Genomic DNA, 14,176 nt, shown 5'->3' with positions numbered 1-14,176 from the left:
AGATTTTTGGAGCATTTTTTTGCTTCTGCCTCGCACTCCTCTTTTGAACGAGTAGATGAAAGTACCAGGCAGAACAGTTTCACTTTCTTACGACATACTATCTCGAAACAAGACCAAAGTGCATAAATCTCACCAAATTATTCCAGTTGCATCCCCCCCCCGCCTCCCTGCTCCTGTTAACCTGATACCCCATGCTAGCTTTCCTCCAGGAGTGTGATATCCTGTCCTACGCAATGGATGAGGCCGGGATCGCTGCTTTGGCGTTGGGAGACGCGTGTGCTATAGGGAGCAGAGATGGAGACACTGTGGAAATTGAAAAAGGAACAAGAAAACGAAAAACGCAGCAAGCTGTTGCTGTGGAATGAGGAGTTAGACTTGAGGTTTGCCATGTGAAAACAATACAGTGGTGCCTCGCAAGACGAAAAGAATCCATTCCGCGATTCTCTTCGTCTAGCGGTTTTTTCGTCTTGCGAAGCAAGCCCATTGACGGCTTAGCGGATTAGCGCTATTAGCGGTTTAGCGGCTTTTAGCAGCTTAGCGGCTTATCGGATAAGCGGCTTAGAAAAAGGGGGGGGGGGAAGGAAAAAACCCCCGCAGGAACTCGCAAGACATTTTCGTCTTGCAAAGCTAGCCCATAGGAAATTCGTTTTGTGAAGCACCTCCAAAACGGAAAACTCTTTCGTCTAGCGAGTTTTCCGTCTTGCGAGGCATTCGTCTTGCGGGCCACCACTGTATTTAAAGGGCTGCAAGGATGAGTATGTGTCATAGTGGGGAAGTACCTACTTCCCAAAGCAAACACACAGAGCTTGCAGATGCTGTTGGACTGCACCCCCCTCCCACTCCAGCCTGACTGTCCCATGGCCCAGGGGAACTGGAGTCCAACGGCACCCAGAGGGCAACAGGTTCCCCCACCCACTGATTCTTAAAATCAAGGATCAAACATTTTTGTATCTTTACAAAATGGTGCACATGGGGAGAAATGTGTCATTTCTTACCAATGATATCTCGGGCACAGTTGGATATCAGCTTGCGCAATGGCACGCCACAACACAGCACTCGCGATTTCGAGTGACACCGTCACTTTGGGAGGAATCGCACTCGGGTCAACTGCGGCAAAATGAGGGGTGGGGAAATTTCGTATAACGGCAGTTAACAGCATCATGATGGGGGGGGGGGAAATAGGTCTGAATCCCATGTGACACCCAAACTGCAGCTTGCGTGATTGTTTCACACCCTCAAAACAAAAATGAAAAATGACATCATCTAGAAAGCCCCTATGGTATCTCTTAAAAAATAATAATAATACAAAGGGGAACTTGGTGAATTGGAAGTTCCTCTCTTCCCATTTGCTGCTTTATGTTTAGTGGAGCTGGAGCTGCTCCTCAGTTGAATTGAGTTGACCTGTATATACTTTCGAAAGGACCATTCTGAATATTTTATACATGTAATATATACAATGAATGTGCAATAATTTAAAACATAGACATGGTGTGGTGTGTGTGTTCCCTCCCCCCTCCCCCCATGTCCTGTGACTTATCTTGGAGATCTGTTCTACTTCAAGATCCTTGCTCTGGAAAATGATTATTTGTCCTGAGGAACTTCATGGTGGGATTTAGATCAGGGAAACTGGGCGAAGGAAGGTTTGTTCCCCCCCCCTTCCCCTGGCAGCTTCCCTGGCCTTCAAAGCAGGGACTATTTACCTTTAAGGGAGGCGGGTGGCCCTGTGGTCCAAACCACAGAGCCTTGGGGGGCTTGCCGCGATCGGCAGTTCGAATCTCCGTGACGGGGTGAGCTCCCATTGCTCAGTCCCTGCTCCTGCCTACCTAGCAGTTCGAAAGCACGTCAAAGTGCAAGTAGATAAATAGGTACCGCTCCGGCGGGAAGGTAAACGGTGTTTTCGTACGCTGTTCTGGTTCGCCAGAAGCTGCTTAGTCATGCTGGCCACATGACCCAGAAGCTGTCTGTGGACAAACGCCGGCTCCCTCAGCCTATAGAGCGAGATGAGCGTGCAACCCCAGAATTGTCCGCTACTGGACCTGACGGCCAGGGGTACCTTTACCTTTATTGATTAAAAGGCAGGAGGAGCTCCTGAAGGTGCATCTTCCACACCATATACCACTTAGGGTACAGACTTAGGGGGACACCTTTCCATTTGGAGGCACACTGGGAGCAGCAGGTCTGGCGACCACCATCTAATACAAGCACTGTCTCAGTCTATTAACTTTTTGGGACCCTAACCAGAGTAAGTAAAAGGGACAGGACCAAGCAGGCAAGTAGAAGCAGCTTCAATCTATCCACCATTTCTCTTGCCAGTTCCATCTGGAGGCAGCGCCCTGCTCACAACTTCCTGCCTGCCTCTCTCCATACCAATTTCCACTGCAATTAGACTACAGTGGTACCTCGGGTTACATACGCTTCAGGTTACAGACTCCGCTAACCCAGAAATAGTACCTGGGCTTAAGAACTTTGCTTCAGGATGAGAACAGAAATCGTGCGGCAGCAGCGGGAGGCCCCATTAGCTAAAGTGATGCTTCAGGTTAAGAACGGTTTCAGGTTAAGAACGGACCTCCGGAACGAATGAAGTACGTAACCAGAAGGTACCACTGCAGTAAGGTTTATGTGCAGCATTTGTACACCAACCAAAGATGCGCATCAGAACTTCCATTGCCTCTCGAATCGAGGCAGCCCACTCCCCTTCTATGCATGTGCAGGACAGGAGGTGGGGGTTGTATCCCCCCCCCATCTCCCTGTTTCCTGCTCGACTGCAGGCTGCCACTATCCTTAAGAGTCTGCTGTACAAAGGGCAAAACACTGCAGCCTTTCAACATGACAAGCAGAAGTGATAGCAAAGCTCCAGCTTGCTGCCTGTGGCTGGAAAAAACACATCCCCCTCCCATGAATTTCTATTCTCGGGGACCTGCAAGAGAGGAGGAGCCATCCCATACCCAGACTGTGGAACCTCCGGGGAATAACATAATTATCATGTTGGCCAACAGGGAAACAGTTTCCAGGTTCTCGTTTCTCTGGCAATTGACTGCCAACACTAACGTGGGGAGGAAAAGGATTTCAAAACGAGAATTTACGGTAATTGTTTCTTTTCTGATTAGGGGTTCTGCTAAAACTTCAGGGCTGCCAAATCCAGACTTTTGAGAACTGTGTAAATGTGTTTTTTCGCAGAGTTTGGGGGTATGGGGGGGAATTACAGTAGTAGAAGTAACATTTGACATCATTGCCCCTTCCTCATATTCTGCTGAGGAATTTGCTTGCTCCTTACTTTGAGTGTTTTACCACCCCTCTCCCAAAATATTGCAGATGTCCATGCATACATAATTCCTGGATTACTGGAATGTACCGTAACTTCCTCCTTTTTCTCCCTATGTAGTCTCCTTCTCCTCCTGGGGTGTGGCTGTCCTCTCTTGCCAGCTACACTCTGAATTTCCTCTGGAATGCTGCTCCTGCTCTCCCTTTTCTTTCCCTCAGTGTCTCTCCTGCAACAACAACCCTTCCCTGTGACTGGCTGAATAAAACCACTTAACAAGGGATACCTGCCAAAATGGGCTTGTGACCACTTGGTAAGGTGTCCTTCTGTGCTGCCTCGCCTTTTCTGTGAATATTTCCTGTAAAATCTCTCCAGGCTGGTTAGCCCAGCTTCCCCCACCCGCCTGCTAAGACCTGCTGATAAACCAGCCATTTTTAAAGAGAGAAGGAATGTATATGATAAGATTTCTTCAGCCTATGGAGTTGTGTATTCCTGACCTGCAAAAGTGTGGGTGGGGGAGATAGTAAAAAGTTGGGGGAGACATAGGTAGAAGTCCGTCCCCCCCAAAAAAATGATATATAAATCTTACGCACGGTCCAACCATCTCGTCCTCTGTCGTCCCCTTCTCCTTGTGCCCTCCATCTTTCCCAACATCAGTGTCTTCTCCAGGGAGTCTTCTCTTCTCATGAGGTGGCCAAAGTATTGGAGCCTCAGCTTCACGATCTGTCCTTCCAGTGAGCACTCGGGGCTGATTTCCTTAAGAATGGATAGGTTTGATCTTCTTGCAGTCCATGGGACTCTCAAGAGTCTCCTCCAGCACCATAATTCAAAAGCATCAATTCTTTGGCGATCAGCCTTCTTTATGGTCCAGCTCTCACATCCATACCTCACTACTGGGAAAACCATAGCTTTTACTATACGGACGTTTGTTGGCAAGGTGATGTCTCTACTTTTTAAGATGCTGTCTAGGTTTCTCATTGCTTTTCTCCCAAGAAGCAGGCGTCTTTTAATTTTGTGGCTGCTGTCACCATCTGCAGTGATCATGGAGCCCAAGAAAGTAAAATCTCTCACTGCCTCCATTTCTTCCTCTTCTATTTGCCAGGAGGTGATGGGAGCATAGTTGTTATTAAAGATGAACATACTCCTCCTGACCCTTCCTCAAGCAACTCTTCCCTGAAACTGAGTTTTGTTTAGTTTCACAAGCCATGCACCTCCACCTCCTCATCACAGGCAGGCTCTCTCGCTGTCTTGCCTTCCCAGAACTTCAGTTGCGAAAAGTGCTCTCCAGGACTCCGCATAGGAGTCCCATTTTCAGTAACAGCACCACTGAGTCCTCGAAAAAGAAGTACCTCTGAGTACGTGCAGAGTGTGACTTCCCGTTCCCACTGAATAAGGGCCGCCTCCTGCCTCTTCAGTATACTTTAGAATTCAGGAGCAGGATTGTTAACAATACAGTACAGTCCACGATCCTTTCCTGCAGTACATACATTTAATTTCGACACTGCTCTTCACTCGGGGATCACAGTATAAAACACAAAAATACACAACATAGTAACAAACAAAATACCCCTCAAGTTTAATAATAATAGCTCATACCCCGCCCATCTGGCTGAGTTTCCCCAACCACTCTGGGCGGCTTCCAATCAAGTGTTAAAAACAATACAGCATTAAATATTAAAAACTTCCCTAAACAGGGCTGCCTTCAGATGTCTTTTAAAGAGAAGATAACTGCTTATTTCCTTCACATCTGAAGGGAGGATGTTCCACAGGGCGGGCGCCACTACCGAGAAGGCCCTCTGTCTGGTTCCTTGTAACCTCACTTCTTGCAATGAGGGAACCGCCAGAAGGCTCTCGGTGCTGGATCTCAGTGTCTGGGCTGAACGATGGGGGTGGAGACGCACCTTCAGGTATACAGGACCGAGGCCGTTTAGGGCTTTAAAGGTCAGCACCAACACTTTGACTTGTGCTCGGAAACGTACTGGGAGCCAATGCAGATCTCTCAGGACCGGTGCTATGTGGATTAATTGCAGTTTCCGGGTCACCTTCAAAGGTAGCCTCACGTAGAGCGCATTGCAGTAGTCCCAAGTGGGAGATAACTAGAGCATGCACCACTCTGGCAAGACAGTCTGCGGGCAGGTAGGGTCTCAGCCTGCGTACCAGATGGAGCTGATAAACAGCTGCTCTGGACACACAATTAACCTGCGCCTCCATGGACAGCTGTGAGTCTAAAATGACTCCCAGGCTGTGCACCTGGTCCTTCGGGGGGCAGTTACCCCATTCAGGCCCAGGGAGTCCCCTACACCCGCCTGCCCCCTGTCCCCCAAAAACAGTACTTCTGTCTTGTAAGGATTCAACCTCAATCTGTTAGCCGCCATCCATCCTCCACCTGCCTCCAGGCACTCAAATAGTGAGGCCCCCATATAGTTAAATGCCAAAGGCCTGATTACAGAGGAAAGTTATTGCCCGGCACCTAAAGATATGTAGGGAAGGTGCCAGGGAGCCACCACAGAAAAGGCCATTTCTTGTGTTGCCACCCTCCAGGCTTCTTGTGGAGGACACACACACACACACGGGTTGGGAGCCTGAATGGCGCCTCTCTGGAGGCCTCACCCTGGGCAAAAAACCCACTCGTTCTTCCCACCCCACCCCGTATCTATTGCACTGGTTTAAATCTTCATGGGTCAAAAATCAGGACTTTGAATTGGGCGCAGAAACTAATCAGCTCAGCTTTCCGCCTCTTCCGCGTTTCCTTTGCAAGCGGCCTTTGCGCCTCCTGCCTGGCGAGGGCGCGCGCGGGAGCGCGGGGCGTGCTTTCCGTTGCCCGGGCAACTAGTCCCCGCCCCTTCAGAGCGGCGGTCAGCTGATTGCTAAGAACCCTCGAGGGGGGAAAGGGAGGGAGGGAGGAAGGGCGTGGCTTATCCCAGGGAGGGGGACACCCAGAGGACTCCAGACTGGGCGCGACGCCGAGCCTCGGAGGGTCTCTGCCCCGAAGGTAAGCGGCTCTAAGGGTCTCCAGGCCAGTTCCCCTCTCTCCAAGCCCACCCTCCTTCCTCTGCCGGTGGAAAGTGAGCGTGTGTGCTTGCGGACCTCCCTGCTTCATTAGTGCTTTAATTGCATTGCAGGTGGGGTTGGACTAGATGATCCCATGGGCACCCCTATTCCGACTCTGCGATTTGTATAATCCCGGTGGGTCTTTTATAAATGCCCACAAACTGGAAGGGTAGGGGGAGAGGGGGCCCTGGGCTTGGATCCACTGCTAGAGGAGCCGTTTTGTTCTCTTGTTGCGGAGTTTCTGCTGTCCCGAAATGCCCCATCGGGGGTGGCGGGTGTTTGTTTCCCCGGAGTGGGACAAAATCGCACCCCCTTCCTTACTCGGGAGCAAGGGAAGGTGAAGGCCTGGAGTGGCCTGCCAGGGAGGCGATCGCTCGCTTTGTCTTTCCCTCGGCAGACGCGCAAAGCGCCGTCGGAGCGCCTGGCTGCTGGCTGTGCGCCCAGGGCGCAGAGCGCACGTGTGGATATTCCGGGGTTTCTGGAGCGGGTTGAGTCGGGTCGGCGGGGCCGGGCCAAGTCCGTCGGGAAGAGTAAGCAAAGCCAGCCCCTCCCTCTCTCCTTCCGACTCGGCTGGGCTTCTAGGGACTTTCCATCGGCGTTTCCTCGCCCGCCCAGTTTCCGCCGGAGGCTCTTTCGGCAGCAGAGGCGGTGCTCGCTCGGCTCCTCTTGCCTTCCTCGGGCTCTCCCTTTTCTTTCGCAGGAAGCCCTAAACTCCGGGACTGCTGCTGCTGCCGCCGCCTCGACCGGCCATGGATTGCGACGGCTACCCCGCGGTGAGTAGCCCACAAAGGGGTCCCTCTGGGCTCTTCTTGTTCGTTGGGGTGGGAGGGCGTGGAAATTCCCCCACTTCCCCGCCCTATTTCCCGGGTTGAGCCATATGCAAAAAAACCGGGGCCGCTTGGCTTCCCTGCAGCTCCCCTTCCGGCTTCTAGTCTCCAGAACCGATTAGTAAAAGGCAGCATACTCATTTTGGGAGACAGAAAAAACCCCAAACCTCTGTTTGTTTTTTATTTGTTTTGTGTGCCCAAGACAACCGCAGCTCCTTGCCCTGGATGGATAGTGGCCACGAGTCCCTTTCTAGTGAAAAAAAGCAGAATATAAGTATTATAATAATATGCAAGAAGATAAAAATGGCCAAGTAATAGAACTAGTCAGTGCTTTTTTGGCTGGGGGTACTTGGTACACAGTACCGACAACATCCCTCCCCCCTTTCCCCAAATGTTAAAAGTGTGGCACTTACTATAACAGCTTCATGGTGAGTGCCAATACCAATTTTTTCTTTTTTAACCCCCCCCCCCCCGCACTGGAACTACTTAAGCCACAAGGAATAAAACAATCCAGTACCAGTTTGAATTGTAAGCCACTTTGAGGTATTGTTACAATCAAGCAGTATTATTACAATCAAGCTTTTTCTGTCTTGAGCAAGGGGACCTTGCCGGCTCTACAAGATCTCAGTTCTCCACGGCGTAGTGTGTTACCAACTGTTTTCATGGTGACTATGGTCCCAGCTGCCCCAAGATCATTGACAAGTTCCACCCGTGTAGTTCTGGGCTGCTTCATCACTGTTCTCATGATCGTTGCAACTCCATGAGATGAGATCTTGCATGGAGCCCCAGACTGAGGGAGGTTGACAGTTATTTTGTGTTTTTTCCATTTGCGAATTATTGCACCAGCTGTTGTCACCTTCTCACCAAGCTGCTTGGCAATAGTCTTGTAGCCCAGTCTAGCCGTGTGCAGGTCTACAGTCTTATCCCTGACATCCTTGGACAGCTCTTTGGTCTTAGTCATGGTGGCTACTTTGGAATCTGCTGGACTGATTGCTTCTGTCAACAGGTGTCTTTTGTACAGGTACTGTAACGAGCTGGGATTGCAGGTAAGACCTCTCTCCCTTACAGCAGGTGCGTCCAATCTTAGCTCGTTACATACAGTGAAGATACCAGGTAGCCTGACATCTGGCTGGTTGATAGGGGATCAAATACTTATTTCTTTTCTTTTTTTAAAAAAATAATATTTATTCCAGTATTAAAAATTACAAAAAGAAAACACTAAATTAAGCAAGAAAAAACAAGACAATACATCACCATGAATACAGACAAGCAAAAAATAAAAAAACCCCAGAAAAATACAAACAATTAAGAAAAAAAGAAAAAGAAAAAAAACAAATCAAACCTTCCCATAACTTATTTTTCATTTGCTTATTTCCTTGACCTCCTCACACCTCCCTTTTTGTATTCTAGTTCAATTAGATATTTCAGCAAATCCTTTCCATCTTTGTTTTTATCCTAATAATTTATCTTAACATACTGTAATTTTACACTATCTTCTTTCACCAATTAACTATCCATTTTTACTTAATCCTTTATGTCATTTCTGCTAAAACACATTACTTCATTCCAACATCCTTCTAACATTCCTTAATTTTGCAATGTTTCTGTAGATAAATTTTAAATTTCTTCCAATCTTCTTCCACCAACTCTTCTCCTTGGTCTCAGATTCTGCCAGTCATTTCCGCCAGTTCCATGAAGTCCATCACCTTCATCTGCCATTCTTCCCGGTTGGGTAAATCTTGTGTCTTCCAGTACTTTGCAATAAGTATTCTTGTTGCTGTTGTGGCATACATAAAGAAAGTTCTATCCTTCTTTAACACCAATTGGCAGACCATGCCCAGGAGAAAGGCCTCTGGTTTCTTCTGAAAGGTATATTTAAATACCTTTTTAATTTCATCATAAATCATCTCCCAGAAAGTCTTAATCCTTGGGCATATCCACCAAAGGTGAAAGAATGTACCTTCAATCTCTTTACACTTCCAACATTTATTATCGGGCAAATGATAAATTTTTGCAAGCTTGACTGGCGTCATGTACCACCTGTAGATGATTTTCATTATATTCTCTCTTAAGGCATTACATCCCGTAAACTTCATACCTGTGGTCCATAACTGTTCCCAGTCAGCCATCATAATGTTATGTCCAACATCTTGTGCCCATTTAATCATAGCAGATTTCACCGTTTCATCCTGAGTATTCCATTTCAACAGCAGGTTATACATTCTTGACAAATTCTTAGTTTTAGGGTCTAACAGTTCTATTTCCAATTTTGATTTTTCCACCTGAAAGCCAATTTTCTTATCCAAATTGTAAGCCTCCATTATTTGGTAATAATGAAGCCAATCTCGCACTTTGTTTTTTAGTTTTTCAAAACACTGCAGTTTTAATCTGTCTCCTTCTTGTTCCAAAATTTCCCAATATTTTGGCCAATTGGCCTCCATATTGAGCTTTTTCTGAGCCTTTGCTTCCATTGGTGACAACCACCTTGGAGTTTTGTTTTCAAGCAAGTCCTTATATCTTATCCAGACATTAAACAGCGCTTTCCTGACAATATGGTTTTTAAACGCTTTATGTGCTTTGACCTTATCATACCACAAGTATACATGCCATCCAAAGACATTATTAAAACCTTCTAAGTCCAAAATGTCCGTGTTTTCAAGAAGCAACCATTCTTTTCAAATACTTATTTCACTCATTATAATGCACATCAATCTCTGACTTTTGTCTTCTGGGTTTCTGGGGGAGTTTTCCTGTTGTTATTCTGTCTCTCACATCTACAATAAACCTACCATTAAAATTATGGGCTGGTCATTTCTTCGTCAGAGGGCAAACGGGCAAATTTAGCAGGGGATCAAATACTCCCCCCCCCCCACTGTAATTCTGTGGCCTTTCTGTCACACTTGTGCCAAATGTGTCGTAAGATTTCTGTCTTGTCCCCCTATTCTGTTTGCAGTGCTTGGACGGGATAGAATACGACGATTTCCAGTTCGGCCCTCATGTGATTGAGCATAAGGATCTCATGGAAACCGGTAATGGATGCTTTTAGAAGTTTATGTGTGCCTTGGGGAATGATAAATTACAAGGGAGGGGAAGTTTCAGTTGAGCTTGTGCATATTGTGTTATGGCTATAAACTGTTGCTCAACAGTCGGTGCTTCTCAAACTTTGGTCCCCAGCTGCTGGGACTACAACTCCTATCACCCCTGACCTCTGGTCATACTAGCTAGGGATGATGGGAGTTGTAGTCCAACAACAGTTGGGGACCGCAGTTTGAGAAACACTGGCTTAACGGAATTGCACGTGGTTGTGTATACATTGGTCCAATCAGGATATTTTCTTTTTTTTATCCACAGTTGAAGGCCCGTTCCTCACTATAATTGAGCAGCCCAAGCAGGTATGGATGTAATCATTTGTCACTGAACTGAGTTGCCCCAGCTATGTACCATATTTTTCGCTCTATAGGACACACCGAACCATAGGACGCACCTTGTTTTAGAGGGGGAGAACAAGAAGAAAAAAAATCTCCCCCTCTCTGCCCAGCGCCCTCTCAGCGAAGTGACAGGAGGCGCTGCGCAGAGAGGGGGAGAATTCCCCCCCTTGTTCTCCCCCTCTAAAACAAGGTGCCGTTCAAGGTGCGTTCAGTCGCCTTCAGGCGGCTACCTTGGAAGCCTGGAGAGCGAGAGGGGTCAGTGCGCACCAATCCCTCTTGCTCTCCAGGCTTCAGGTTCCTTTCGACCTGCTCTTTCGGACTGGTGGGGGGAAGCCCACCTCCAGCCCCAAAGAGCAGGTCGGGGAGCAGCGGAAAGGTGTGCAGCCTTCCGCTGCTCCCCGAGCTTGTGGGGCTGGCGGTGGGGGGAAGCGCTGCTTTCCCCCACCGACAGCCCCAAAGAGCAGGTCAGGGAGCAGCAGAAAGGCACGAAGCCTTCCTGCTGCTCCGCGAGCTTCTCGAGGCTGCCGGGGAAGCCCGGGGCTATGGCTTCTTTAGCCCCGCGCACCCTCTCCCGGCTGGAGAGATAGCGTGCGGCTAAAGAGACTGGCCACATCAGTCCCTTCTCCCTCCTCAGGAAAAGCCTGCAAGAGCCGCGTGGAGCTTGTATGCGGCTTTTGGAGGCTTTTCTTGTCTGCCTCCCCCCTGCATTCGCTCCATAGGAGACGCACACACATTTCTCCTTCATTTTTGGAGGGGAAAAAGTGTGTCCTATAGAGCGAAAAATACAGTATATGCTGTTGCAAGCACACTTTCCCCAATGGCTTGGTTTGGTGTAACTGGCCATGTAATGGGATGTCTTTGTTTTCCTTTGTCTTCCGCAGCGAGGTTTCCGATTCCGATATGGCTGTGAAGGTCCCTCGCACGGAGGGCTGCCTGGAGCATCTAGTGAGAAGGGACATAAGACTTACCCCACAGTTAAGGTGAGCATGAGATAGTTTTTTTTAAAATGTATATTCTTCATTGCAAGATAAAAAGTACATAAGAGTAGGATAAGACACAGAAAGAAGAAATGGTACCCATGTAGAAAGCAGAACAACAACAAAATCGTATACATTACCCCCCAAAAAAACATTGTGGTTAACCAGACCTTAACCTAATACTGTACAGTATTTATAAAATGAATTTGAAATATTGTTGAATTTGTCCATGGCAAGTCTCCGTTTGTATGCAACTTCTTCATGTGTAGTGAGTTTGGACATATATTCAGTCCAGTTGAGTCCAGGGAGCTGCTTTATTTTCCTCAGGTTGTCAATATCTTTCTTTTTGCCTTAGGGCACGGAGAGTCTATTCATATTGTGCCCTTTTGTTAGATTCAGTGTATTGAAATATAGCCCAACCAAATATTGATTAAACTGTCTGAAGGTGAGCACATCAGATGGTTTAATCAGTATTTGGTTATATTTGAACATCTTTAAATGATTTTTTTTTTTTTAAGAACAGCCATACTCTCATTGGCCACTGGTATTCCCACTTAGGATAACCTTTTTGACTAGCAGATGGGCATCTGTTGCTTTGGGAAGAGTACAAAGTGCCAATGAAATAACAGTGGTACCTCGGGTTAAGTACTTAATTCGTTCTGGAGGTCTGTACTTAACCTGAAACTGTTCTTAACCTGAAGCACCACTTTAGCTAATGGGGCCTCCTGCTGCTGCCGCGCCGCTGGAACACGATTTCTGTTCTTATCCTGAAGCAAAGTTCTTAACCTGAAGCACTATTTCTAGGTTAGCGGAATGTATAACCAGAAGTGTATGTAACCTGAAGCGTATGTAACCCGAGGTACCACTGTACTTTGTTTGCAGTCTTCATCTACCTGCGCTTTAGGACACATTTTGCATCATTATACCTTGCAGGTGTTGTGAAAATATCACCTTGCTCTTGTTGGCTGCTTGGCTGAGGAGCTGAGGTGCTTAGTTGCTTAGGGATCAAAGATGTTTTGCCGTCCAGCTCCTGTGAAGGAATGGAGCACTTCTATTTAGCTTGAATCAGGGTGGATTAAATGTAATCACTAGTCAGTAAGACTTGATTTAAATCATTTTATTACAGAAAGACTCATTCTTGCTGGTTTAATCTTAATATTTACAACCAGATGGAGTTTTCATTTTTGGAATTTTCAGAGTAGTTTTTACAGTTATATAAAAATACACTGATTTGGTTATACTGTTAGAAATACACAGACAGATAATTATGAAATTATTGTGAGGTTTAATAAGTTAACTGTTTATATTTGGACAACTTTTCTGCTGTACTTTATTGGAAGGAGAAAAACAATCATTTACTTAAAAACAATTTAAACAATTTATTTAACTAAAACAATAACATTATAGCACATGTATCCATGTTTGTTAACTGATGCGGTTAAACAATTAAAAAAAAAACTTAGACGGAGTTTTAGCACACATGAAAATCTTAAAACAAATCCTTATTTCCTGATGAATAGCCTTTGGACTGTAGTGTAACTTAAATAGAAAACTATCTTTAGAATGATTTTTCCTCCAAAAGCATTTTATTTTAAAGATCCAATTTAAATAAAAAAAATCTGATTTTTAAAAAAATCTGGTGTGTTTTTATTAAATTTTAAAAAATCATTGATTTTAATCAATGGAATTAAACATTGGGGGCAGGTTGAGTCACTGGGAGTAAGTTGTGAAGAGACCCCAGAGGCAAAGAGTGTAGAGCGGATGGGTTGAGTCATCTGACGGGAAGGCTTTTAGTGGAGGGTGAGGCTTGAGGAAGAAAGAAGAGGAGATGGAGAATTGGGGAAAGAAGGGACTTAATGAGAAGGCATTAAAACTTCATAGTACTTAATATCAGGAATGTCTGTGTGCCATGAAGGAAGCGAGCGCTGGAGAGGCTGACGATTGCTCAGTTTCTCTTCAGCTGTGCAAAGCAGGCAAGGACATGAAAAGCAAGGATGTGAGGCAGTGCTGGATTTACATATTGTAGCCCAGGGCCTCATAACCTAGTGGGGCCTTGTTCTCTTGCCATTTTTTGTGGGGGAAGGAAGGCAGAGTTTACTCAATAGGCCAGGCATAGGCAAACTCGGCCCTCCAGATATTTTGGGACTACAGCTCCCACCATCCCTAGTTAACAGGGCCAGTGGTCAGGGTTGATGGGAATTGTAGTCTCAAAACATCTGGAGGGTCGAGTTTGCCTATGCCTGACTAGGCCCAGTTGCTTTTGTTGTTGTTTAGTCGTGTCCGGCTCTTTGTGACCCCCTGGACCAGAGCACGCCAGGCACTCCTGTCTTCTACTGCCTCCCGCAGTTTGGTCAAACTCATGCTGGTAGCTTTGAGAACACTGTCCAACCATCTCGTCCTCTGTTGTCCCCTTCTCCTTGTGCCCTCCATCTTTCCCAACATCAGGGTCTTTTCCAGGGAGTCTTCTCTTCTCATGAGGTGGCCAAAGTATTGGAGCCTCAGCTTCAGGATCTGTCCTTCCAGTGAGCACTCAGGGCTGATTTCCTTAAGAATGGAGAGGTTTGATCTTCTTGCAGTCCATGGAACAGTAAAAAAGAGAACAAGGTTTCGTTTCTCATGATCAGGTGCTGTTGA

The 14,176-nt window shown here is 46.7% G+C and overlaps 1 protein-coding gene across 2 annotated transcripts in view; it reads left to right on the top strand.

Moving 5' to 3' along the window:
* Window positions 1-14,176, top strand: part of NFKB2 (nuclear factor kappa B subunit 2) — an 89,521-nt gene that overhangs the window by 42,663 nt on the left and 32,682 nt on the right. Inside the window, exons 1-5 of one of the 2 annotated variants that reach the window (XM_079975131.1) lie at window positions 6,145-6,251; window positions 7,011-7,083; window positions 10,091-10,166; window positions 10,489-10,529; window positions 11,447-11,545. In XM_079975131.1, the coding sequence (XP_079831257.1) occupies window positions 7,060-7,083; window positions 10,091-10,166; window positions 10,489-10,529; window positions 11,447-11,545 (240 nt within the window). In that variant the 5' untranslated portion in view covers window positions 6,145-6,251; window positions 7,011-7,059. Of the gene's footprint in view, window positions 1-6,144; window positions 6,252-7,010; window positions 7,084-10,090; window positions 10,167-10,488; window positions 10,530-11,446; window positions 11,546-14,176 lie in introns of those variants that run through there. The other variant, XM_079975132.1, reaches the window with a different exon arrangement.

The sequence above is a fragment of the Podarcis cretensis genome (assembly GCF_951804945.1).
Source record: "Podarcis cretensis genome assembly, chromosome: 5".
Taxonomy (NCBI): domain Eukaryota; kingdom Metazoa; phylum Chordata; class Lepidosauria; order Squamata; family Lacertidae; genus Podarcis; species Podarcis cretensis.
Note: the sequence above shows the minus strand (reverse complement) of the source record. Positions and strands in the feature narration are given on the sequence as shown.